We start from the raw sequence: 27440 nt of genomic DNA on the forward strand, positions 1-27440 counted from the left end.
GTGGTGGCGTCACAGTGAGGGAGGGGGACGAAAAGGAGGGCCAGGCGTGGCATTCCATGGTTCCCCGGGTGAGGTAAGCTGAGCCTGGACAGCCAAACAGGGCCCGGAGGCCAGCACACCTCCCCTCGAGCTGTCAAACATTCGCTCACCGCCCACTGACTCACTTGTTCAAATGTCACATTCCATCTCTTGGCCCCTCCTGAGACTAGAAAGACCTTGGCCTCAGAGCCCTGCGGAAGGCCTGGCTGGAGTCCAGAGCCTCAGCCTTCTTCATGCCCTTCACTGGCTGTGGAGCTGGACCTGCCCAGATGTGGAACCTCCCAGTTTGGAAGCAGCTTCTTGTTTGAGGCTCTTTGGGGACAGGGACAGCTGAGACACAGAGGAGGTGCCCAGAGACCAGTGGTGTGGAGACTGCAGCTGCACATCTACTTAGTGCATGGTATCGGACCAGGAGGGGCCTGCTGGCAGGACTGTGGCCACTAAACCAAGGGGACCCTCAGGCCCAGAAGGGGACACTGGCTTCTTATTGCAGGAAGCCAAAGGCAGGGACCCAAGCTGGCAGAAGGAGTGGCGCTTCCAAGCCACAGACCGCCAATGTTTTCTGGACCATGGCACTCTTTATTCCTCTCTCCATGCCCTGCCGCTCCCCACCCGCCCCCATTAGCTGCTGGCCAGTTCATTTTCCCAGTCTGGCTTCCGTGCAGAGAGGGCCTCGAGGCCGAGGTGGAAGGTAGCAGCGAGTTGGCCCGCGCTTGGCTTCCTGCACTTGCCGCTTCAACTCCAGGCTGTCATACACCTGGTAGTTGGCATTTCCCCCTGGCTTCCGGCTGAGTGGCATGAAGGTGGGCGGGGGTGGAGGGTGTTCGGTAGCCTGGACGTCGGGCAGAGTCTGGGAGGGGCGGAGGAGCAGCGCTGAGCTGGGATCCGAGGCCCGCTGGTAGAGGCCTCGGCCAGCACCGTGAGGGAGGCGGAGGCGGCCAGAGGGTGCCGCACAGGCAGCATCTCTGCCCATTCGGCAGCCCAGCGCCGCACCTCGTGGGGATCCCGGGAGTAGTTCAAGTGTCCCGTGGAGTGGCGCGGGCTGTGGCTGGGCTGGCTGTGAGCACAGCTGTGGAGGCTCCGTCCGTGGGCCGGTGGGGAGTTGCGCTGCCAGGCTTCGGGCCGGTAGCCCTGAGGCACCAGAGCTGATGGAGGCTCAGAGCCCTCCAGACCACGCCGCCGCTGATCCAAGGAGTCATACGGGAGATGGCCCCCTGAGGGGTAAGTTCTGTGCCCCCCAGGGACCCACGAGCTCTTAGGGGGCAGCCGTCGGGTAAGTGGTGGAGACGAGGTCCACTGGTCAGCATCCACATTGCCCCAGATGCGGGATGGCGAGCAAGGGGCCCCAAAGGACTGCAGCCCTAGCTCAGACTTGGCCTCCACACGCTTGGGCATGCGGTGCAGCTCGGGCGACAGGTAGAGACAGGCTGGTGGCTGGATGGCCAGGATCCCACCCTGTCGACCCCAGAGGCCCACGTTGGAGGGCAGACCCATCTGCCGGTAGAGCCCTCCCCAGCGCCCCCACGGGTACTTGGGTTGTGGGAAGGAAAGTTGGGCCTCCTCCTCCAGGTAGGAGTCCGGGTCCTCCCAGTTCAAGGAGGGCATCGGAGGCAGCTGTGACGTCCCGTGGAGGCGATGCGGCCTACGGAAGCCTGAGCAGCTGGAGGGGAATTTTCTCAATCCTTGGGCCTCCCCTGGTGGCTTCAGGGGTGGCGGCTGCAGCTGCGGCTACGGTTGCGGAGATGGCGGTAGGAGGACGAGGAGTAGCAAGTGGACCGGGCCATTCTCACTTCCACAGGGTCCAGGGTGCAGTGCATGTGGATGTCTTGGGCCTTGGCTGGAGGATGTTTGGAGGAACTTTCACAAGCCTGTGAGATTTCATCTGTGGGAGGCGAGAGTCCGTGAGGGCAGGGCAACTGTCAGAAGATTTCAGGGTTGGGAACCTGGGAGCCTGGGTTTCTAGGGCCCTGGGAATGGCGAGGCGGGATGCCCCTTAGCTGTCTTCGGTAGTTACTTTGCTGAATAATACAATACATGGTCTTGTCTAAGGCATTCTGGAGCCCATGCCATAGCTGGGGTGGGGTGGGGTGGGGTGGGGTGGGTGAAAATGAAGGCCAGGCTCTCTACCCTCACCACCACTCCCAGCCAAGACCGTTCCACAGACGGAGGTGCAAGCTGCAGCTGGTTCCCACCCTCAGCCATCTTCACCCCTACTGGTGATCCCCAACCATCGCTGACCATAGTTGCCATGCTGATCCCAATGCTGACAAGAATGACAATGCCCAGCAACAGGAGTAGGAAGTCCTCCGCATTCTGGGTACTTTGTTGGTATTGATGGCAGCACCCCAGGTTGTCATACCAGAGCTGGTGTTCCATGGTGGGTGGGTCCTAGGGCCGCCTGAGCCGTGGGACGCCCCACCCCCCCAACCCCACCGGCCCTGACCCACACTGCACTCATGCCAGGACCTGGGGACACCCACCAACAGGTGAGGGACCATGGTCATAATGAGGCCATTGCAGGGAGTCACAATGCGGAGTTGTCCAATCTTTCATCCACTCAGCTGGTCCTTTAGGTGGCCGTCTCTGCCCTCCGCTCCCACTACATGGAGCCCAGTCCCCAGAGTTCAGTCTGTCCTTCTGTCTCCATGGGGCCTTGCTTAACTTGATTTGCAAGCAGGGTTGCTACAGATGAGAGACAGTCTTCATAGTGACTGGATCATGCATATAGGATTTCCTCCATTTCATTGTTCAAGACATTAGGACCGCTTACGCAGCCTGTTGGGCTTCTTAGAACTAGCCTGCAGTTCTTAAAAAGTTTCAAGAGAAGCCAGAAATCCAAATTGCTCTGTGAAATATCCACATTTTAAAAGTAGCAAACCAATTCAAATTTTAAACTCTGCTGGCCAACAACATGGGCCACACAAAACACACCAGTTTGTAACCTCTGATGTATACTGTATAATGCTTTTGTTCTCATCTTCTCATATGATCTTCAGACTAGGGAGCAGATACTATTATTCGCTTCATTTTACAGATGGAGAAACTGAGGCACAGAGCAGTTTAGTAGCTTGTCCAAAGTTTGAGCATCAAAGCTGGAACTTGAGGTTTTTACAGTGTGCTTTTTTATCCTCATTACAAATGCATCCTTTTAGAAAGAACCTTTTCTTATCCTAAAGATAATACATATTACAAAATACAATAAAGTACAGAAAGGTCAAAACAAAGAAAAAACGACCACTAGTCCCAACATGCCCACATAAGCACTATTTCTTAGTGTATTTCCTTACAGAAAAAATAATTTCCCTCTTCATTCAATCAGAGGTACCGGCTGTATAGGTTAGGATCTGTGCTCGGTGCTGGGGATATTACAGTGAACAGCCATAGTTCCTGCCCTCAGAAGGCTTACAATCTAGTTCTTGTTCTTTGTTCCATTCATTGCCAGCCTAGATGTGAATATCCAATGGGGCTTCTTCAAGAAGCAAAAGAGTAAATAAGTGGATAGTGCATGTCAGGTGGGCCCAAGGCCCCCCAGCTGCCCAGTCCCACTTGGGCTTCCTCCCTAGAAACGAAATGAGGAGAGGATTGGACTCCTAGTGAAGGAGTTAAGATGCAGAAAGGGATAGGACTTGAGAGTACTATCAAACTCTCAATTCAAGTGGCCGAGGACCTCGGTCTCGGCCCTCTCGTCCTCAAGGAAAGGGGTCAGGATGGGGCAAGTGGTACGTGGCGTCTAGAAAGTTGACGAGGGTCCACAGGAAGAGGCGTTCCACCACCATGGCCACAAACAGCCAGTCCTCCTTCAGCTCGGCGTAGGAAGATTAAATTGTTCCTGAGCTCCAGACCCCCAGAGAAGGCGGCCTCAAGGCCCTGTACCGCACCCAGGTCCTCCTACCATGGCTTTGAGACAAGGGCGGGCCCGCAGAATAGCAGAGAGTGAAACTGCGGGCGATGGATGTGAGTAAAGAACAAGTCGGCTTCTTCCCACTATCTATCTACCTTATGTTTGGTGGTATATATATGTCCATGCCTCTCTCTCACTTTGTCACAGCTTACCCTTCCACCTCCCCATATTCCCAAGTCCATTCTCAAGTAGGTCTGTGACTTTATTCCTGTTTTACCCCTGGGTTCTTAATAACATTATTTTTTCTTAAATTCCATATATATGTGTTTGCATACGGTATTTGTCTTTCTCCTTCTGACTTACTTCACTGTCTGTAAGCTTTTTACATTCATCATTTCATTTACTCTTACAATATCCTCCATTAGGTGATAAGCTGTATTAATAATGCTATTTGCAGATAAAGAAATTGCACCTTAGAGATATTAAATAACTTCAAATGTTTCTGGCTAGAAAAACTTAAAATTGCAACAACAACAGCAAAACAAAAATCTAAGAGACTAAGTTAGGACTCAAGCACAGTTGTCCAAGGCTTATAATCACTACAGTATTCTGTATGATAAGCAAGCAATTGGGGAAGAACTGGATCAAACACTTTCTGTATGAACTGAGGAAAGTCACTCTACATCTGAACACTGGGGACAATAATATCTGCTGTCATTTTTCTGACAAATGCCACAAAGAACAAATTTAAGACTGCTGCTGTGAAAGCATCTGGTGAATGAAAGAATATGTAATGTTTTAGATAACCATTATTTTCATCCAATTAACTTTTCAAGTAACTTTATTTGCTCACTGAAATTGAAGTACTTCAAGGACAATCAAAAAGGTCTTACCTAAAACCACAATCAGCAGTTTCTGGAATGCATCTGTCATAGCCTTCTGAACAGCAAGCTTCTGGGTTACCTTCCTTTCCATAAGGAATGATAATGACCCTAAATCCAACCAAAACAGATGAGTTTAAAATGCCTGTCTGCATAACTGATTTCTAGGTTATGTGTGTAAAACTAAAAATGCATCTGTGATTCTTAGATCATTATCTTAGTGATTAAGGGCAGGCACAACACTGGGGTACGGGTGAATGTCTCTGTTGTAGGTATACCCTGGCATGGCACATTTTTACTGCTCAGATCTATTCTGGAAGTTCCTAAAACACTCGATGGGAAATGGAAACCAAGAACGTGCACAAATCTCATACTACTCACAGATTTCAAATGGACAAGCTGAGGCTGCACTGCTACAGACCCTGCTCTCCTGTGCGTAAAGGGCTGGATTCATACAGTGAGATAGACTTGCCGGTAGTGCAGATGATCCGGCCTCTCCTCAACCATCACCCACTCAGGTGGATGGTGGAGCCTCCTCCACTCCATTTGCTAACAGCTCTGCCTCTGAGTTAAAACCCTAAGCCCAAGTGACATGGATTCTAGGAAAAAACTCAGTACCAATCGGAATCCCCTTTCTAGGGATCTACATTTACTTTTTCTGCTCAGGCCCTTCTATAGGAGGCAAAGGACTGAATATTTACACAAGAGTTTATTTCAATCTTTAGACAATGATTTTTTTGGGAAAACTGAAGGCCAGAAGACATCTGTATTTGAAGGAATATTTTAGCACATAACAAATTATTAACAACAACAACAAAAAACTAATTTTCCTTCCTCCTAAGCTTCTTGGCAGGCGGTCAGTTCTAAAATTCTAAAGTTTAAGGGGCTGTCAGGTATTGCCTAAGATAAAAACCTATATTGTCAGGCAGAAAAAATCTGCCCAGGGCTTTAGTGGCTTAGAAAAGTGATGATGTGTCTGAAAAGGTGAGTTTCAGAAAGAAAGGAAAAAAGAGAAATCCCACTCCCTCACCTCCCCACACACAAACATACTGGAAAACAGACCTTCCTCCAACTTATGCAAAGGTTCCTCAGCCATGACAACTTCGGTTCTCCTGCACTCGTGGGAGGGCAACACCACCTCTAAAGCACAGAAGAACTTCAGGCTTTGCTTCTGAAGTGGTGTCACAATAGCTTCATTTTCCCTTTCTTCAAGGTTAGAAAGATCCTGAAGCTGTTAGGATTATGAATTAAAGGCTAGACTTCAAAATATCCTGTTGTTAGAAATAAAAACGAAACTCCAGCAATCCCAGGTAAAAGTTTAGGTATGCAATAGCTTCAAAATCAAGTGAGACTTGCAAATGAATGACTAGATATGGACAACTATTTTTTATTATATACCATACAAATACTGGAGAAAATTATGGACAGCGCCATCCAAGTCATTGAGATTATCACTAATTCTAGGTGGCAGGCCAATGCTCACATACTTCCATGTGGAAGGCTCTCACATCTCCTCCCCATAGCCCTGTTCTATTCTCCTCTCTAAAGTCTAGGAGTTCAATGTTGAAAGGAGTCTGGTGAGTCAAAGAAAATCTACAGTTTACCTTGATGATCCTTTTTGACCACCCATTGAAACCAAAGTAGTGATTTGCCAATTCTTGGCATCTGGAGCTGTTTAGGGCCAGCGTATTATGTTGAACCGCCTTATGTCTGGGGTCAAGACGAACCTAAAGACATAAAAGAACTAAAAATATCACAATCCTACATAGAGAGTTATTTTGGATATACCTGAGATTTACCACTAACAATTTCATAGAGTGGTTGTGAAGATTAAGTAGGACACTTTAAGCAATGAGCTCACAGTCAGCCCTAAATAAATGTTATTTATTATTTTTAAGTCAGTACTTTTCTGCATCATTTCCAGGGCCCTTGATTAACCGGAAGGTTCCCTGACCTCTGGTGGTGAAAGTGCTGAAGAAAACAACCAAGGAAGCCCAGCAGAAGCCTATTATGGGGCTGGGGGTAAGCAAAGGAAGTGAACTGTTTTACTCGTCTCATCCTGTAGCTCCTGCTTGAGAATATGACCTGAAGAGGAGGTAAGATGGACCTGCCACTGAATCAGGACCTTAGTCTGTAGCACCCCCTCCCCAAGTTACTAACCCCTGTTAGAAGAGGGAATACCTATACCTCTATAAATGTAAATAAAGCAACCAAAAGAATTAGGGGTTCATCTGCATGAACAAGCTTCTTTGAGACAGCAAATATTTCCAGTCTTAACTCTCTAAATAACTTACATATTACTGTGGATTTTTTACATCACTAGTTCTTTCTTAAATATCTATTTCCACTTTGAACAGGGTGTAGTATATAAATATAGTCATAAAAATTCAAATAATACAAATAAAGTCAAAGCATTGTTCATTCTTTATTGATTGGTTTGTGCATCTTCCTCAGTCACTAGTTTATGAGCTCCTTAAGTGCTTGAAGGAACCATATATTATTCTTTCCTTGTTACCAGAAGCAAGCATAGATCTTGGCATATAATAGAGGAGTGATGGTCTGTTGACTGAGTGAATGAACGAGTACATAAGAAAATGAAATTACTTTCTCCAACTGAAGCTGCCTGCTGGGAAGGAGAAATGAAGACTAATTTTTAAATGCTGAGTGTCGCATGAGAGGCTAGGCCCTGTACGGTGAGTCATAATGGAGCTGTCCTGGACAATTAGGAAGCTTCAGAAGGGCTCTGAGCCCCTGGTAGTAGAGACAGTTGACATCTGGGATAACCTTGCCACAGTTCTTGCTGGCAAACGTTTCCCTTCGTGCTACTGAGAAAAACTCAGATACATTAAGCCTTTCCTTCATTTTATTTTAAGATGTTATTCACTTTTCTGTATTTATAAAAATACAGGGGAAAAAAGATAAGAATTATGTTTACATGCCAATGAATAAAGGAACACATAATTGGAACTTCCCTGCTGGTGCAGTGGTTAAGACTCTGTGCTCCCAATGCAGGGAGCCCGGGTTCGATCCCTGGTCAGGGAACTAGGTCTCACATGCATGCTGCAACTAAGAGTTCACATGCCACAGTTCAGGAACCTGCGAGCCGCAACTAAAGGAGCCTGCCTGCTGCAACTTGGGAGCCCTTGAGCTGCAACTAAGGAGCCAACCGGCTGCAAATAAGACCCGGTGCAACCAAATAAATAAATAATTTAAATTTAAAAAGAACACATAATTAAAGTAGGTAACAATATCGGGGGTGTGGGTAGTAAACTAAGGCTCTGCATTAACAAAAGAAATCTAGGGCTTCCCTGGTGGCATGGTGTTTGAGATTCCGCGTGCCGACGCAGGGGACACGGGTTCGTGTCCCGGTTCAGGAAGATCCCACATGCCGCAGAGTGGCTGGGGCCCATGAGCCATGGCTGCTGTGCCTGCGCGTCCGGAGTCTGTGCTGCACAACGGGAGAGGCCACAACAGTGAGAGGCCCAAATACCGCAGAAAAAAAAAAGAAAACCAGAAGGTGCAAAACTGTTTCCTATCCTAGACTCCTATGTTCCGTCTTACAAAACTGTAACTGACACTTCAGAGAATCAAAGTCCACACCGTGTAGGATTTTTCCCACCAGTACAAAACACTGGCTCAAGGGCAAGTTCGAACTGGCTATTAATTCAGTTCAGCAAACATTTCCTGAGGCCAGGCCCTGTGTTAGCAGCACTAAACTCAAAGAGGAAGCATGCCATCACTGCTTTCAAGAAACTTAGATTCTAGCAAGACAGGCAAAAAACAAATGAAAAATAACAAGAAATACCTTCCATCTGCCAAAAGGCATGAGCTGCCCTCAAAAGAAGAACACAAGTTCACTGTGCAGAGATGATAGGGAGAGCACAGGGGAGTTTATCAGAGAGAATGCACAAGAAGTCACCAAGACAGAAAAAAGCACATGATACACTCCAGGTGTGTCAGAGAAAGAGGGAAAGGAGCTAAGAATGCCCTCCAATGCCACAAGAAGTGAGGGCTTTATTCCATAGCAATGGAGCATGATGGGAGGTGTTTAGATAAAGAAGGAACCTATCGGGCAGTGCAGTGGTTGGGAATCCGCGCTTCCTCCATGGCGGAAAGGGGTGGGGGGAGGGTTTGATCCCTGGTCGGGGAACTAAGATCCCACAGGCGGCATGGTGTGGTCAAAAAAAAAAAAAAAAAAAAAGAAGGAACCTATCATGTAGAAGTCCTGTGAACAACTGGTGATAAGCAGGCATTGCCATTAATAACAGACCACTAAGCAGTCCAAGTAATAGAGATTGAGAATGCAATTGCAGCCTCTCCTGAGCTATACCACTCATAATGCAGGGAGCAGCAATCCTGGGCAAAGAAGACCTAAGATCCTCTGACCTGACAGTCACAACATTGCTCCGAAGGACCATGCTTGCAGACCTCCCACCACCATGTCTGTTGGTTCCGAGACTGCTCTTCTTGCCTGTTCCCAACCTCGCTCACTCTCCCCACTTTCTACCTCACCAAACGGCCCCAAGGTACAGGTCTCCTCCATCCTTCCAAAGCTCAATTTATGCCACTTCGCTTTTAAGAAAGACCCACGTTAGCGCCTGTTTTCCCAACCAAAAGAAATCCAAAGAGGTATCTATTTTCACAAAAAAGGGGGGGGGAATGAGAACAGTGCCCGGCACGTGCTGTGCAGCAGCCCGTACAGAGGCAATTCACACTGTGTGCTGCAAAAGCGGGTGCAAGGGGCACCACCCAGCTCCTTCCTGGGAACCACACTCAGCACCTCAGCATCAAGCCACCATAGCTTTGAACTGTCACTGAGCTTCTGTACTTTAGCTCAATTTATTTTGTGCATCCGTTAGCAAGATGTGTCCTATGGTCACTGCTTCTTCGCTTTACGCCACTTTGGTTTATGAAAGGTTTCATGGAAACGCTCTGCTTTCAGTCACTGGGGGAAACCCATACTTATTGTCCTCCCGCCTCCCTCCAGCCTACACATCCACTCTCAGCCTGGCCTTTCCAGCTTTGAAAAGACAACCTGGCTCCGCCCTCTACCGCCTATATACTGCAGTGAAAGATGAGAGGAGAAGCTGACAGGCAGACAAAAGGCAGCATCAGTGAGTGAGGCCTGACGACAGACAACGGAAGAGTTCCAGGCCCCTTCAACTTTTGAGATGTTTGGTATAATAAAAAATGTAGAAACACCTAAGGGATGGGATGAGAAAGAGCTCAAAATGGACTTCAGTATTTGTTAGCATTTGTTAAATATGGGTGGTACATACACGGGGTACAATGTAATATTCTCCACTTTTCTCAGTATGAAATTTTTAATTAAAAAAATACCAAAACACGGTTTTAAAAATTACAGGATATTTAAAATGTTTATACATTTGACAAGTTAATACAACACAAAAAATGAAATCTAATTGTGTAATTCACAAGGAAATGCAACAAATATTTAGAGTATTGTATCCTCAGGCATTACATGGCCTCCCTTTAAACTTCCTCAGCTCTCCCTCAGTGGGCTGTAATTCCCAGTTTACTTTAAGGGAACTTCAATATTTAAGTTATGGTTGGTGTTTATGTCCCTTATACAAACATGCATTAATTTGGGGAAATCAATTATCAAACAAACATCAAAAGTAATCATTTCTACATTACTAATGTGACTTTGCCCATTAGAGATCAGAATGGCATTACAAGATCATCAGTCACTTATTCTATAGGCCAGAGTTGATGCTATTGACACTTTGGGCTGAACAGTTCTTTGTTGCGGAAGGCTGTCCTGTGCCTCATAAATGTTTCAGCAGCATCCTGGCCTCTGACCACTAGGTGCCAGGAGCACGTCTCCTGACTTACGACAACTAAACATGGCTGTCTCCTGACATCAGCAAATGTCCCCTGGGGGGCAAAATCTTTCCTGGTTGACACCTACTGATATAAACAAGCATATAGTGTTTGCTTGCCAAATAACAGCAACAGAAGATGGATAAATCCATGGATTCCAAAGGTCCTAGAATTAGCAAATCTTCTCTATAAAACTCCTAGCCCACATCTAGAAAATATTACAAAAGGAAGCAAAATGAAAAGAAAAACTAACAACACATGAGCTAAAATCTTTACTAGGGACAGAACACAGCATAGTGATCCAAAGCACAGACTTGGAGCCAGAGGACTTACATTCAGAACTCACCAGCTGTCACTCACCAACTGTGTCACTCACCAGCTGTGTGACCTGGAGCAAATGACTTAGCCTCAAGTATCTCAACTTGCTCACCTTTAAAATGGCAAGGAGACAACTAATACCTACCTCCTATGGTTATTTATTTTCACTTAAGAATTAAGCGAAATAATATGGGTAAAGTGCTTAAAAGAATGTCTGGCATACAGTGAGTGCTCAGTAAGTGTTAGCTATTGTTATTTCACTAAAATTCCATATTTTCAATTTATACAAAGTGGAAATCACTTTACAGATTTCAACATACAACACTGTATTTATAGAAAATAAAATATGCTATGTAACTACTTTATCTACTTGACAGAGGAATTATTTTCACCCATTTTCACCATCTCGGTAAAATAATAATGGTTATGATTATGCAATCATAAGAATGATTATGCTCTCCAATAGCCATTGGAGAAACAAGTGTACTTGTACGTCGCTGACAAAGACAAGCTAACCCCTAAAACTGGCTCTGAGGGGAGATCACAAAGCCTACCATCAACATTAATCACCAAACATATTAGCCAGGGATATCTCAATAAAAGTAACACAGAAGTAGAGATTAGGGACAGAATTACTAACTCTGGGAGCGATGGGGGGAAGTGACTTAATTTCAAGAGTTAATGTCTCTGATATGTAGGCTCAGGTGCCCACCTCAGCACTGGATATGAAGATGCCTACCACAATTAATCAGGTCCCAACAGTTCATTTCTAACTGCGGTCTCCCTGAACCTCACTGCGGGTACTTCTGTAGCGTAGCTCTCCATACAAGGCAGGTCTCTGGTAACTGTCTTCTCTGGTTCTTCAGAAAACAGCATGACCTAGCTACGCATACTCCTGAAGAAGTTCAAGCGTCTTGTTGAAAAACATAAAATAGAAACTGCCAGCCGAAGTCAAAGTGAGACAATGTCTCAAGCCACGTTAAAATGGGCTATAAAAAACACAGAGATCTAGAAACTACCTCTATACAACGCCAGCACCAGACACACCTCACCATGTAGCCAACACTCTTGGCCAGGATACACGGATACACCCATGTCTACAGCACGCAACCCTGCCACGTAGCGGATGACCAAGCTAGGTCTTGTACAGCCTCTGCCATGGGGACAGAAAGGCCTGGAGAAGGGGGCTGAGTCGCTTAAACCCACCAGTGTGGGAAGAAGCACCACGTCCACCCATTGAGAAGGCCACCCCTATTTGCCTTGACTCTTTCTCTTCCTGTTAAAAATTATCCAACTTTCACCAAAAGAATACACAACACTAACTTTCTGCAAACTCCTGCCCCTGTGGGGAACAGCATTCCTGGAGTATGTAACTTCACACACAAAAAAGCTGGAATCAGTAACCAAGGTTCTAATTCAAATCTGGTCTAATTCAAATCCATTAACCCCTGTGATCCGTTGCCGATCTACAAAAAGAGCCTAACAGCACATTAGTCGTTTGACCAGCCAGCGTCCATCCCTTTTTCTGGTAATAAAAGCCCACAAATTCCCTCAGAGTAGGCACCTCTCCCCGCCTCTCAGTCAGCGTGGCTCTCTGGTGGGATCGACTCCACCAAAGAGCCACGGGTGCCACGTGACCAGAACTGGCCAATACCAGTCTCACAGCCTCAAACAGCGATTGGCTCCAGGTCAGACATGTGACCCCATAAGAGCCAATGAGACATCATGAGACCTTTCCTGAGGCTTCTGGGAAAGAGACAGGCGCTCTTTCCGGCTGAATCTAAACGTGGACAGGCTACAGGGGGTGAATATGCTACAGACAATTTTCTAACATACAGTTCCTACAACTGAAGTCCATACAGGAAAAGGCAGAGTTGACTCGTGGGGAGAACCTGAGTCCTGATGACTTTACTTGAGCCCTGAATCCAGCTAGCTGTGCCTGACTTTGCAGTTAGGTGAGCCTAACTCAAATTTCTTTCCAGCTTAAGCCAATTTAGGTTGATAATTCAGGCAGCTGAAGTGAACTGATGTATATGTGTATATCTGATTAGTACCTCACAGGATGTGAAAAATGGAATGAACTGATAGCTGTCTTGTAAAACAGTGTGTATATACATGATTATTAAAAACACTGGTCACAGGTATTGATTAATAATAACAAGTGCAAAGAGAAAAAAGTGGGCATGGGAGAGAAATGACTTAGTGTGATATGTGGTTATTCTGACTCTTGAAAATATTCCAAAACATTTGTTTAAACAATTTTATCATTAAGCTATTTCAGCAATAATAATAAGAATAATAACAAGAGCCATTTGCTGAATGCTTCCTGTGGGCCAGAGGCCATTGAAATGACTATATTATGTAATCTGCTTGAGTCCTCATAATGACCTTACAAGGTGGATGTTATTATTATCATTCCCATTGACAGATAAGGAAACTGAAGCACAGACAAGTTAAGTTACTCACCCACAGTTACACTGTAAATAAAAGGCAGGATTCAAATGCAGACATTCTGATGCAGCTCGTGCTTTTAGCCATGACACTGAATCTGAACCTACACTCAGAGTTCTAATGCTGTTCCAGTGAAGCAGAAACTCAAACTCAGGCACTCCCCAAAGCATCAAATGGGAATGCAATATACCACTATTTTAACCCTGGAAGAGTCTTAAGGACTAATTCCTACATAGTTCTGCATTATGAAAGTATACATATTTAACCACATTAGCGATTATCATTTTTTTAAAAAGTGTGAAAACCCTCACAAACCTCAACCAATTGCATCCTTTGGTTAAACAGAAGTCCTAGATGTTCCCAAGACTAAGAGGTATATTAATTAGTACTACCTTTCCAGAAAATAACATTTGCACCTTCCACAAAGTCAACTTTATGAGGACATTCCCATCACTAAGTTACTTTTCACCACTTTTTTTTTTCTTTTTGCGGTATGCGGGCCTCTCACTGTTGTGGCCTCTCCCGTTGCGGAGCACAGGCTCCAGATGCGCCGGCTCAGCGGCCATGGCTCACGGGCCCAGCCGCTCCGCGGCATATGGGATCCTCCCAGACCGGGGCACGAACCCGTATCCCCTGCATCGGCAGGCGGACTCTCAACCACTGAGCCACCAGGGAGGCCCTTCACCACTTTTATAGAACAGAAACTTATTTTAAAATCTACCCATCTTAGTATAATATAAAAAAGAAAAAAATTTATGAACTGGACTTTCTCAAAATTAAACCTTTTTCCTCTTTGAAAGACACTATTATGTTAGAAGGATACGAAGCCAAGCTAAAGACTGAGAAAAAACCAACGGCAAATCACATACCTGAAAAAGGATTTGTATCCAACTATATAAAGAATTCTCAAAACTCAACAGTAAGAAAACAACCCAATTAAAAGCTAGGCAAAAGATTTCAATGGCACTCCAATAAGAGGATCTTATGATGGCAAAAAAGCACATGAAAAGATGTCCAATGGCATTAGTCATCAGAGAAATGCAAATTAAAACCATGATATGATATTACCACATACCTATTAGAATGGCTAAATTAAAATCATTGATAGTGTCAGTGATGTGGAATACGTGGAATTCTTGTACATTGCTAGGGGGAGAATATAAAATGGTACAGACACTCTGGAAAAACGGTTGACAGTTTCTTATAAAGTTAAAAATATACTCACTATATCACCCAGCAATCCCCTCTCCCCAGAGACAGCTACACTAGAGATAGAGAAATGAAAACTATGTTTGCACAAAAGTCTGTACACAAATGTTTACAGCAGCTCTATTCCTAAATGTTAAAAATTGGAAACAACGCAAATGTCCTTTAATGAGTGACAATGGAAAACTACTCAGTAATAAAAAGGAATAAACTTTCAATACATGAAATAACATAGATGAATCTCAAAGACAGAGTAAAAGAACCCAGTCTCAAAAGCTTACATGTATGATTCCATGTATAGGACATTCTCAAAAAGACAAAACTATAGGGATGGAGAAAAGGTCAGTGGTTGCAGAGGTTATAGGATGGGGAGAGATAACTATAAACGGATAGCATCAGGGAATTCTGGGGGGTGATAATAATATTCTGTATTCTGATTGTAGTGATGGTTGCACAAACTACACGTGTTAAATTAACAGAATAAAAGAAAAAAGTTAGTTTTACCGTATGATAATTTTAAGAAAAAAATTTTAAAATTATTTTTAAATATGAACCTCAATGTCACAATGGACACGGTTTTTAAACACTGAAAAGAAATGAAGAGGGATAAGTTTGTTAATAAAAAGAAAACCTGGGCTTCCCTTGTGGCACAGTGGTTGAGAGACTGCCTGTCGACGGGGAGGGACACGGGTTAGAGACCAGGTCTGGGAGGATCCCACGTGCCACAGGGCAACAGAGGACGGGAGGAAAACTACTGAGCCTGCGCATCTGGAGCCTATGCTCCACAACAAGAGGAGCTGGGGCAGTGAGAGGCGCATGCACCATGATGAGGAGTGACCCCTGCTCGCCACAGCTAGAGAAGGCCCTCGCACAGAAATGAAGACCCAACACAGCCAAAAATAAATAAAAAATAAACAAAAATAAATACATTTAAAAGGAAAACCTATACATTTCCCTTTCTGCAAATGTAGGTTTTCGAGGCAAGAGTAGAGCCTCAGAAAGAATGTTTGCAAACAGAACAATCACTAGTTCACTAAGTACAAAATGTAGGATACTTTTGAAGAATCCCATCACAGCTAGATAATTGGACGAGGACCAAAAGTAAATACTGGAAGAGAAATGAAATCAACAATGTACCACAGACGGGGTAGGCAGACTGGCCTGGACTAAGACATGCTCAGTAGTAGATAATAAGGGTGCTGATTTGTAAGCATCATTATCGTCCCACTGTGGACTTCCTTCTGTGACAGTATAAGGATACCACCAGATCATCTTGAAATCAAGCCATGAAATGTACTTTTATATTTTAAAAAATCAATTATTGTCCTTAAATTAACTTTTCTTCTTAGTTTACTCATGGTCCTCTTTTACTTCTAAAACATTAAATCTTATTTGATTAGGGGCAGACGTCAAAAAATAAAAATAAACTGTGATCAAATAGCAGGAACAAACAGTAGTAACTAAAATTTCTTCCATCTAAACTGAAAATGATTTCTGTATCTCTGTCTTTTACATTTGTCTCCATTAGGGGAAAAAATTATGTACCTCATAATTAACTTGGCTGGAATGAATCAGACTGCATATGTAAAGGTTTAAGAAGAGCAATGAGCTGTGCTAAACAGTGCCAATATCCACATGAGCAAAAATTACTATCCATAAGTTTCTTTACATAACTAACAAAACAAAATTAAAACAAAAGAAGAACTACTAGAAAAAAATGAGAGATTTAATTTTTAAGTCAGTAATTTCCCTTTACTCAGTAATTTGCCTCATACATTATTATTTTCCAGGTGGAAACCCAATTATTATCCTGAAAACAAGACCACTTTAGAAAGCAAATGCATTGTGACAAAAGAAAGAAAAGGCAGATTGATACATTATTAAAATAACTCACACGCCATACCCTGAGGAGTAAGGAAGCCATGGCAGAGCAGGCCCCCTTCTCCTCCATGGACAGCACAGCTGTGGGGAAGACACTGCAGCTAGCAGAAGCGTGTCACACTTCCTCAGGGAGGAAGCAAGTTACAGACCACTCTAGAGAGGGCGCCCATAAACTGATGGCCACGCTCATTACCCAACGTCCAGGCTACCCACAGGCTGACTGCAACCCAACTTTCCCACCATTCCCACACAGGCCCCAGGAACCGTCAGGCCTCTGAGGCTCTGCCAATGCCCGTCCCTCTACCCAAATATCCTTTCCCTCCTCTCTCCGGGCCTCAATCCTGCCCAGCTCTAAATGAACACACCAAGGCCTATTTCCCTAAGAATGCCTCTCTCAAAACCAAAATTACTTCCTCTACAATGATCTGCCTCTTACTCATCCATCATTATCTTGGATTAAATACATCATGTAAGATGCCTTATCTGACCAACACAACTATTTTAGAAATAAGAGTCATGTTTTAGACCATCTATGACATGACATGACAACCATTCAGCTCACTAATAACATTCAATAAATACTCTAATTGAATTTCCCAAAGAGTTGACCTAAAATAACCTAAATGCCAAGCATTCCAAGAACCGTCCTGAACCAAATTCACTTCTCATTCGAATGCCAATGTCATACACAGGGATGTTGTATTGTCTTGAAATGTACTTGCCTTTATCCAAAACTAGAATCTCTGATGAATCTATGGGACACACATGTAAAATATTCTGCAAAGTCAAAAAGCTTTATTTATCGAACTGTGCTTACTTTTCAGCCAGACCTGCATTTTTCTCTAAAACTTATACAATTACTGAGTATGAAAGAAGCACTAGAAGAGAGACTAAGTCTATTGAGAGGAAAACTGGAAGCAAAGGTCATCAATCATTTTCTACTTTGAATAATCTCTTTCATAAAGAGGTAAATTCTCCTAAATTCCAGAATGAATGGAATTCAATACAGCAAAGTAAAATGCTTTAAATACACAAAATAAATATCTTGATGGACCTTCCACCAACTGTTTTAGTAACTTCAATGATAAAAAAACCCTAAATTTAATAAAAGTTATATCAACAGCTAAAACTGAGATTTTTTTCCATCGATTACTTTGATTTTCCTGACCCATTTTTGAGAATTGTCAGCATTCTGGATCAAGAATTCCAAATTATTTCTTGAAGAGAGTGAGATTCCTCCCAAGTCATTTAACATGCTTACTAATCAATAAAGATATGAAAAAACAAAAAAAACCCATATTTATGAAGCAAGCAAATTGTACTAAAAGACTGACTTTGAGAAAAGGTTGCTGCTTGCCAAGAAAATTTTATTATTATAAAACATTTTCTGTCATTTGTATTTCTTCATTTTCCCTTCCAGATTATCTGTGTAGCCTTGTAAACACATCATAATCCAAAGCAGTTGAGCTTTATCATTAAAATGTAAATCAATGCAAGAGAGCCAAAGGCATAATGAAAACAAAAGTGTACCAGGCTTCCCTGGTGGAGCAGTGGTTGAGAGCCTGCCTGCCGATGCAGGGGACACGTGTTCGTAACCAGTCCGGGAAGATCCCAAATGCCGCGGAGTGGCTAGGCTTGTGAGTCATGACCGCTGAGCCAGCGTGTCCGGAGCCTGCACGTGCTCTGCTACGGGAGAGGCCACAACAGTGAGAAGCCCGTGTACTGAAAAAAACCAAAATCATACCACCATCATCCCAAGCAGATTACAAAATAGCAAGCAGATTATAAAATAATAGTCTACAATCCTGCCTTTTTAAATATATATATAAATGCATTGAATATCTTATGCAAAAATGCAAGAGATAAAGATGAAACAAAATATAAAAAGTAAACATCTCCTTTCCCAAAACCCTAACTCCATTCCAATCATGAGGAGAACATCACACAAACCCAAGTTGAGGGACAGTCTATGAAATACGTGAACCAGAACTCTTCAAAATTGTCATTAACAAAAGGAAAGTCAGACTTTCCTGGTGGTGCAGTGGTTAAGAATCCGTCTGCTAATACAGGGGTCACAGGTTCTAGCCCGAGTCCGGGAAGAATCCACATGCCGCAGAGCAACTAAGCCCGTACATCACAACTACTGAGTCTGTGCTCTAGAGCCCACGAACCACAAGTTCTGAGGCCACACCCCGCAACTACTGTAGCCTGCGCACTCTAAGCCTGTGTGCCGCAACTACTGAGCCCAGGTGCTGCAATTACTGAAGCCCGCACACGTAGAGCCCGTACTCCGCAACAAGAGAAACCACAACAATCAGCAGTCCACGCACAACAATAAAGAGGAGCCCCCACTTGCCACAACTACAGAAAGCCCACACGCAGCAACCAAGACCCAACACAGCCAAATATAAACAATAATAAAAGTAAATAAATAAAGGCATCATCACATAAAAACAAAGGAGGAAATAATTTTTTTAAAAAAAGAATAACTGGTGGGGCAGTGGTTAAGAATCCGCCTGCCAGTGCAGGGGACACAGGTATGAGCCCTGGTCCCGGAAGCTCCCAAATGCTGCAGAGCAACTAAGCTTGTGCACCACAATAGCTGATGCCTGCACGCCTAGAGCCCGTGCTCCACAACAAAGGAAGCCACCACAGTGAGAAGCGCCTGAACCGCAATGAAGTGTAGCCCCTGCTCGCCGCAACTAGAGAAAGACCGCACACAGAAACGAAGATTCCATGCAGACAAAAATAAATTAATTAAATTAATTAATTTAAAAACAAAGAAACTAAAGAGTCAAAAACAAACTAAAGAAATTAAATATATTTTGGGAAGAAATAGGAAAAATTATACATGGACTTGATATCTGATAGTATACCTATTAGTATTACTGAATTATCTTCTTAGGTGTGATAACGTTATTATGTTTATGAAGAACTATGTCCTCATTCTTAGGAGACACATGATGAAGTATGAATGAAATGCCATGTAAGTTGTCTTCCACTTACTTTCAGCTGGCTCAGGAAAAAAAATTCTATCTATTTGACAGAGAAAGAGAGACAAGGCAAATTATGACATAACGATAACAATTGGTTATTGATTATACCATTCTTACAACTTTGCTGTAGGCGTAAAGATTTTCATAATATAAATTAAACTAATAGTTTTCTTTAACTTAAAAAAGATTCAAAACCCAAACTAATCCAGAAGTTATAATCTTATCGTAAATACAAAATATATTTTACTTTATGTTGCTTAACTCATCTCCTCCAAATTAAAAAAAAATTGAAAAGGCGTGACGTATTTTACATAGTAAGGAATTATAGGTAACATACCGGAGTAATATTTAGGTTTCCTTCAAATTGATATTCAATACAGTCTTTTTAATCAACTGAGCACTCTATACTGATCTTGGGCTAATTAATTGCAAACTTACCTAGTTTTTTTAAATAAAAATGCTTATTTGAATACAATTACCTTACCCCTTAAAGAAGCTGGAAAGAAGATTAAATAACCCAGAATCCACAGCTGGAAATTGTAAAGAAGTATAAGAAATAGAGTCACAGGCAGAAGAGAATAGGAGATCTCTTGAAAAGCTGCATTCCATGTACCCTGCTTGGGTCAGGCATAGTTCAACTTGAGCCGAAGATCCAGTAGAGACCCATCTGCCCAAAATGCCTTTCTCCAACAGAGAAAGAAGTGAAAATGCTGACGTATGAGAACATTCGTTGCTGTCTACAGCTAATTCAATCAGAAAGCTTTAATGCCATTTCTAGTCCTGAAATTCTATTATTCTACATAAAACACCTTTAAAACAAGTATATATTATCATTTCACACATATTAGGATGGCTACTATCAAAAAAAATAGGAAATAACTGTTTGAGAGGGTGTGGAGAAATTGGAACCCTTTTACATTTCTGGTGGACATAAAATGGTGCTACTGCTATGGAATACAATATGGGGATTCCTCAAAAAACTAACACAGAATTACCATATGATCTAACAATTCCACTTCTGGGTATTTCCCAAAAGAACTGAATGGAGGGACCTGAACAGATATGTATACACCCAAGTTCACAGCAAAATTATTCACAACAGCCAAAAGGTGGAAGCAACCTGAGTGCCTATCTAAAACTGGATGGATTTTTTAAAATGTGGTACTTACATACAATGGCGTAGTATTTAGCCTTAAAAGGGAAGAAAATGCTGCCACATGCTACAATATGGATGAATCTTGAAGACATGCTAAGTGAAATTAGCCAGTCACAAAAAGACAAATATTGTATCAGTGCACTTATATGAGGTACCTATGGTATGAATGGACCCTATTCAAATTCTTAGAAACAGAAAGTAGAATGATGTTTGTCAGGTGCTTGAGGGAGAGGGGGATGGAGGGTTAGTGTTTAATGAGTACAGACTTCAATTTGGGAAGATGATGAAGTTCTGGAGATGGATGGTGGTGATGGTTGTACAACAATGTGAATGCACTTAATGACACTGAACATTGTATGCTAAAATGATTAAAATGGTAAATTTTATGTTATGTATATTTTAACAATACTCAAAAAAAAAACCCACAGGGATGCAAGCCATAATACCCTCCTAACCCTCCTTAAAAGGAATGAGGCCCATGTCCTAATCCTGATGCAAACTTAAGGAATGCTCACTGCCCATTTCCCCAACTTCCCTGCCCAGGAAGGAGAACCACGAGCTGGCAGGGCAGAGCCAGAGCCAGAGGCGGGAAATTAGTCCTGACGTTAGTCCCACTGAAGAAACTCAGAACAGCCACAACAGAGGGTAAGGCCCAAGAAGACGGACAGAGGCAGGCTAGGGAAGAGAAGGCAAAGGCAGAAGGAAGGAAATCCCTGAGAGCATGGGCAGCTGATGACAATGGGAAGGGACACCACAGCTGTGAGGGAAAGGAGGATCAGACAACAGGGGAAATCAGAGCAGGGAACTGCCCCAAGGTAAGGAAAGAGAGTAGTAGGAGAAGAAAGAAGAATTGTAAGCAAGAAGGAGATTCATTCAAGAAGAGACTCTTCTCAAGTACCAGCAGGAAAATAACTTCGTGCCACTGAGATGGCCATTTGTATCTAAAGAAACCGAGAAAGTCGGTGAAGCCTATAAAAAGTTAGGAAGAAAAATTCTTTTCTGTGTAAGAATACTAATATACCCCCATCCACAGAGAACTGTGTACTGCCATTGTTTTCCTTTGTTTTTGGCTTTTTTTCTCCCACAAGAAAAGAACACTTACTTGTTTAGGAATAATTTCAATCAGGGCCTACCTTTTTTATTTGTACCAAACACTAATACGCCATGAATGAGCTAAAGCGTTTTAATGGCACAGGGGTAAGAGTATAGGCTTGAAGCCAGCTCTGCCTGAATCTGAATCCCGGCATTGTGACCTGAGGCAATCTGCTTAAAAATCTGCTTTGATTTCCAAATCTGCAAAATGGGAATAATAACAGTGCTACACTTCAAGGCATTACTGCAAGAATTAAACAGGGCAAAATATGAAAGCCCTCAGAACACTGTCTGGCCCACACTAATCACTATTAAGGTATTAGCTTCCTATTATACTCCAGACCCAGAACATGAGTTCCAGGAGGGGTGAGATTTTGTCTGTTTTGTTCCCTGTTGAAGCCTCAGGTACCTCACATAATTCTTGGTTGACTAATAAACATGTATTGAATGGCAGCAACACAGGAGCCCGGAGGCACAGCACTACCTCTCTGTTATGACCAACAACTAAACCTGCGTAACAGCTCAGGCCCGCAGCTCCCAGGGCGTTTGCTCCACCTTATCTCAGGGGCTTCTGTGACGCTGCCATGATTACCTCCGTCTCACAGACAGACGAAGGCGCAGAAGACGGAAGCGACTTGCCCAGGAATCCTGGCAATTAATGCTACTTCTGTTCACTCTAGACCCCCACCCAGAAAGCTCAGAACATACCCTACTGAACTGTTCAATTCTCCTTAACTACAGATACCCAGAGTTCAAGTTCACCAAAACGCTTTATCCGATTTGCTTCAATAGAATTGATGGAGAGGGAGGAAACAGAGGAAACAACATTACTAACTATTAAGGTTGAACAACGGGTACAGTGGGATTGATTCTACCCTTTCCACTTCTATACATCTGAAATTTTCCATAATAGAAAAATGTAATTGAAAAATAAGCTCTTCACTCCCAACATAAGCTCTGCCACTTCCAACTTCCTATTGAGCACACCTGGCTGTGAGGAAAACACCACAGCAGAGAAGTTTCTCAGTCTGAGGCACTGAAGTGAGTGCTGCACTGGGAATCAGGAAGCTTCAGTCTTCACTCTGCTTTATCTAACTGTGAGACCTCACTGGTCCCTCAAGCTCCTCTGGGCCCCGAACTTCCGCATCTGTTCCTTCCAGGGTTACGATTCTGATTTCACCTTTCTACTAGTTCCTTAAACTCAACACACAAAACCAAAATCGTCTTTTCTCTATTCTAAACCCCTAAGACCTGCTCTTCCTTCTGACTTCTGTAGTCCTGCTGTCCCATTCTGCCTGCCATCCAACCACAAATACCTCAGCATCATCTCTGACTTAAGACACAGAACTGACTGTTCCTTCCCCTCCTACCTAATCAGTCACCACATCTCTCTGTTCAACCTCCAAAGTATCTCTTGACTCCACCACCTCCTTTCATTCCCAAGCACACCAACTCAGGCACTCATCATCCCTCACCTGGAGTAATACCATGAACCGGACTGAAAACCCTGTCTCTAGTTTCTCCTCACTCACAATCCATCATATGCATTCTCCAAAACCCAGTCATGACCTCTCAACAGCCTCACTGTCCACTATGTCCTTTCATGTAACCCAGGGTCCGGGTAATTTGGATACTCAGTTTCCGGACATCCACCTCATTTCCAACACCACCCCTCAGCCTTTGCTCAAGCTACCCTTACCTCCAGAATGCCCTCTTCTTTCCCTGGCGCCTCAATTTCACAGTGGTGCAATTTAAATGCCACCTCCTCAGTTGAAGTGTTCCCTTACATCCCCAAGGGGGGAGTATCACTCCCTCCACTGAACCCCTAAGCACCCTGTCTGAACACCTCTTACAGCACCCTTCAAATTCCTATTAGTCCTTTAGTCCTTTCTTGTTTTGGTGCCCCTACTCTCTCTACTAGATGATTCGCTCCTTGTCAGAGGATATGATGCTTTATTCATCTTTGTATCCTTCAGAACAGAGCTTCTCAAAGACTGTGCCGTGGCACTGTGGTATGCCCTGAATGAGCTAAAGAGGTTCTAGTCAGTCATCCCCTCAGCCCTCCACAAAGAGACTTCAGCATCCAAAGTCCCACAAGTCAAGCCTCAAGCAGCCCCCTCCTTCAGCCAAGTATTCGCCACGATGACTTGAGGAGCACTAAGAGGATGCAACACGTGGTACACAATGGATGCACACTAAACATGTGCTGAGCTGAACCTTGGAATAACTCACCCGTTCCCCTTCAACCACTATGTTCTCAAGAAAACTTACCATCCAGACTAGACTCTCTGAACATTCTCCCCAAACATGTTCTGATCATCTTTTTAATAATCACCGGTTTATTAGCTGGTTATACTTGCCTTACCATCCAAAGCCCACATCGATAGTTTACTGATTAAAATAGCAAAGGATATGAACAAACAATTCACCATGAAGAGACTCAAAGAGAAAAATTCAACATTATAGAACAAAGAAGTACAAATACAACTTTACACTATTAAATAAGCAAAATATTTTAAGGAAAAAATGTATTTATATCCAGTTATGGTGAAACAGGTACATCTGTATATCTGTTTGTAGTACAAACTGGTATAACATTCTTGGAAAACAGTATGGCGATATATATCAAAAGCCATAAAAACATTCATACCATTTAACACAATAATGCATTCAAAAATTTATCCTAGAGATATAATTAGCCAGAAAAAAAATACAATAATATCTACAATAACGTAGATTAAAGTATTAACTGAAGACCAGCCAGCAACATAAATATCTAACATCAAAAGATTTAAATAAATTATTGATGGCATGACTTGATGAAATATTTTGCAGCCTCTCAAAGTGTAATCATGTCAATTAAAATTGTGACAACTATAACATGGAAATGTTTCATAATCTAATAAGAAGAAAAAATTCAAATTATATGCATTATAATTTAAAATGAGTACAATAATGTGTGTGTGTGTGTGTGTGTGTGTGTGTATATATAGATATATATAGATATACATCTATATATATATTTTTTTTAACAGAATGCCAAAAAGAAAATCAACTGTTTTAGGGGTAGTAACCCAAATATTTAACAATTTACTTAATAACAATGCTTAAATTATTATATAATTTAAGAGAGAAAGTTCTACCATACTGAGGAAACTTAGGGGTCCCAGGATGCAAACTCGATAGAGTCTCAGGAAGAGGTCCACACCTCTCTTTTACTGCTCACTTTGGCCTTAACTAAGAACGCTCACGTACTTCTTATCACAATGACCTATGACAACCCAGACCCCAGCTTTCCAAGGACCAAGAAACCAGCTCAACTAGCCTTCTGATCATCCCCATGAACCTGTGGGGGATAAATCGTGCAAACTTCCCTAACTCAAGAAACAAAGAACCCCTACAACAATGTTTTACTTTAGCAATCAATAAGTAGCCAAGCCTAAGTTTAATTATAAACCCTAAAAGTATATAGCATTGTCTCATTATAGTCTCTGGGACTAGCATTAAAAATATATCAATAAATAATTTTAGCACTGATGCCCCCACAAGGACAATATTAAAACTGTCTTCTAATTGTTTTTTCTGTAGTATTACCATTTTCTTAGTTTAATACTGAATGGCCAAGATACTATAATGGACCAAGAAGATTAATTACTGTGAAATAAGAAATACTCAAGACTAAAATGTCATTCTTAGGGCATTTCAGCAGTAAACAAATAATCTAAAGGACTAATACAACCATTAGGAAAAACGTTTAACCTTCTGTTTCCATTGATATGTTCCTGGTATCCAGATCCTCAAAAATACGGATATATAGTCATTCATGACAATACACACATAGTACATAACAGGAAAACAAACAATTTAACACTTAACCTGTTCATCAGAGCACTGGTTGATCAACACTCAAGAATGTTGACACAAAAACTGAAGGACCTCTGAAGATCCAATCATATGCAGATAGGTTGAATCCCTGTGCAGTTACTCATTCAAAACAGAAGTGGAAGATTAACCTACCCTCACTTCTCTTCAAACAAACTGACAAAGCATCAGGCAGTCTGTTTGGAGTAGGTTCACCATCATCCAGTCGGCTCCAGAAGTAACCAATTCAGCCAGGTCACCACTGCTGCACCAGGGCCCTACTTCCTCCACCTTGTCCCACCTCATCTTGCTGACCAGACACCCTCCTCTAGATTAAGTCCCTTTTGTCTTTTCCTCAGGCATTACCAACTCCTTGCTTTGTAAATAAGGCTCTCCCAGACCTTACTCACCTGCAGTTCACTGCACTGGGTATCACCCAAAGAGCCCATCGGAGCTCTTTATAATTTCTGAAAGAGAGAGAAGGAACCTTTTAATACATACTAGAAAACACCACTGCTGATGTATCAGTTCTGAAGCACTTGTATCCAGTGGTCACAGCGTATGGTCCTTTGGTCCAAAGTACTGTAGTAAAATGTAGCATAAACAGCCAGGACCAAGAGTCCTGAGATAAGGGTCCAGAGATAAAAGTTTGCTTTAATGTTGCTACTGATCAGCTATGTGACCTTGGGAAAGTCACTTGACTTCTCCAGGCCTCAATTTCCTCATCTGGAAAATAAGACAGACTAGATAGAAGCTATAGTAAGTATACTGTGCATCTCATCATAAAATTCCACAGATGATAATTACCAACATTACTCCCAGCCCTAAGGTTACGTGAATTCAATTTCCAAATATTTATTTCCTTACAAGATCAACAAATCAAAACTTTACCAACCAGACACTGCAATTAATTGTTTGAGTGTTTCACTAACAATTCAATTACAGTTATCTTAAACTAATGGAAGTTTAAGATTATCAATATTAATTAACATCACAGGAAATAAGGGTGGAATACCTGCCTAACATCTAAACGGGTTCAGTGGCCATGCCTTCCATGACTTCTCCCTCTGCTTTCACTACTGCCCTCGCACCTAGGCAAGAGAGGTCTTCCAAACACCAAGTAACACCAACTGCTTTGTACGGTCAGATTAGGGGGACAAGGCTAATGATGGAGGAAGGAGAGCAGAGGCTTTTTATCTTTTTTCCTATATACACTTAGCACTGCTTGGATTTGTTTACCATAGCATGCATCAGCTTTACAGAAATATAAATAATTTTTTAAACTATATTAGTTACACATATTGCCTACTGAAAGGAAGCTCGCCTCACAGGAATATTTTCACAACCAGGAGAATATCGACAGAAGAAAGCAAAGAGGCAAATTCAGATGTTCTGAGAACACCTAAAATAATGCACAGAAATAACAAAAATCACAAGCATTCACACGTCACAATGGTTTACTCAAAAAAATGTGCCTGCATTCTTTGAAGAACCTAATGATGAATCAGGGTTTCTGGGGGTCAAAACAAGTTGAACACACAAATTCTGGCTTTACCAGACAACTTCCTGCACTTGGAGAAACTGACCCAGTACAATTTACACCAGTAAACAGGTTGGTATGACCTTTAGTAGTATGCTGAAAAACTTTCAATTTGCTTTAGACAATTGGTAGCTTTTAAAATAAAGATATATACATATATAAATATATATGCACACATATATAGACATATAAATTAAAAATCTTCATGTTATATCTACTATTTGTTTTTGAAAGAGGAATCTTAACCTTATTAAATTCAGGATGGCTCAAAAGTATAATCTCAGCCACCGGTGAAGTGACATACCACTAAGTTTTATGCGGCTCCTAGCCAGTG

At 42.6% G+C, this 27440-nt stretch overlaps 1 protein-coding gene and 1 pseudogene across 4 annotated transcripts in view; both read right to left on the bottom strand.

Moving 5' to 3' along the window:
- Positions 1 to 260: 260 nt before the first annotated feature.
- LOC132479204 (uncharacterized protein SPEM2-like) lies at positions 261 to 2415 on the bottom strand (annotated as a pseudogene).
- Positions 2416 to 2478: 63 nt separating this feature from the next.
- Positions 2479 to 27440, bottom strand: part of LOC132479097 (RAD52 motif-containing protein 1-like) — a 261744-nt gene continuing 236782 nt past the window's right edge. For 2 of the 4 annotated variants that reach the window (XM_060082673.1, XM_060082672.1), the window contains exons 4-7: positions 25977 to 26033; positions 6366 to 6488; positions 5824 to 5992; positions 4715 to 4872 (exon numbers count right to left, since the gene is read on the bottom strand). In XM_060082673.1, coding sequence (XP_059938656.1) covers positions 4730 to 4872; positions 5824 to 5992; positions 6366 to 6488; positions 25977 to 26015 — 474 coding nt within the window. In that variant the 5' untranslated portion in view covers positions 26016 to 26033 and the 3' untranslated portion in view covers positions 4715 to 4729. Of the gene's footprint in view, positions 3210 to 4580; positions 4873 to 5823; positions 5993 to 6365; positions 6489 to 25976; positions 26034 to 27440 lie in introns of those variants that run through there. The other 2 variants (XM_060082675.1, XM_060082674.1) reach the window with 2 other exon arrangements.

Source organism: Mesoplodon densirostris, chromosome 18, assembly GCF_025265405.1.
Source record: "Mesoplodon densirostris isolate mMesDen1 chromosome 18, mMesDen1 primary haplotype, whole genome shotgun sequence".
Taxonomy (NCBI): domain Eukaryota; kingdom Metazoa; phylum Chordata; class Mammalia; order Artiodactyla; family Ziphiidae; genus Mesoplodon; species Mesoplodon densirostris.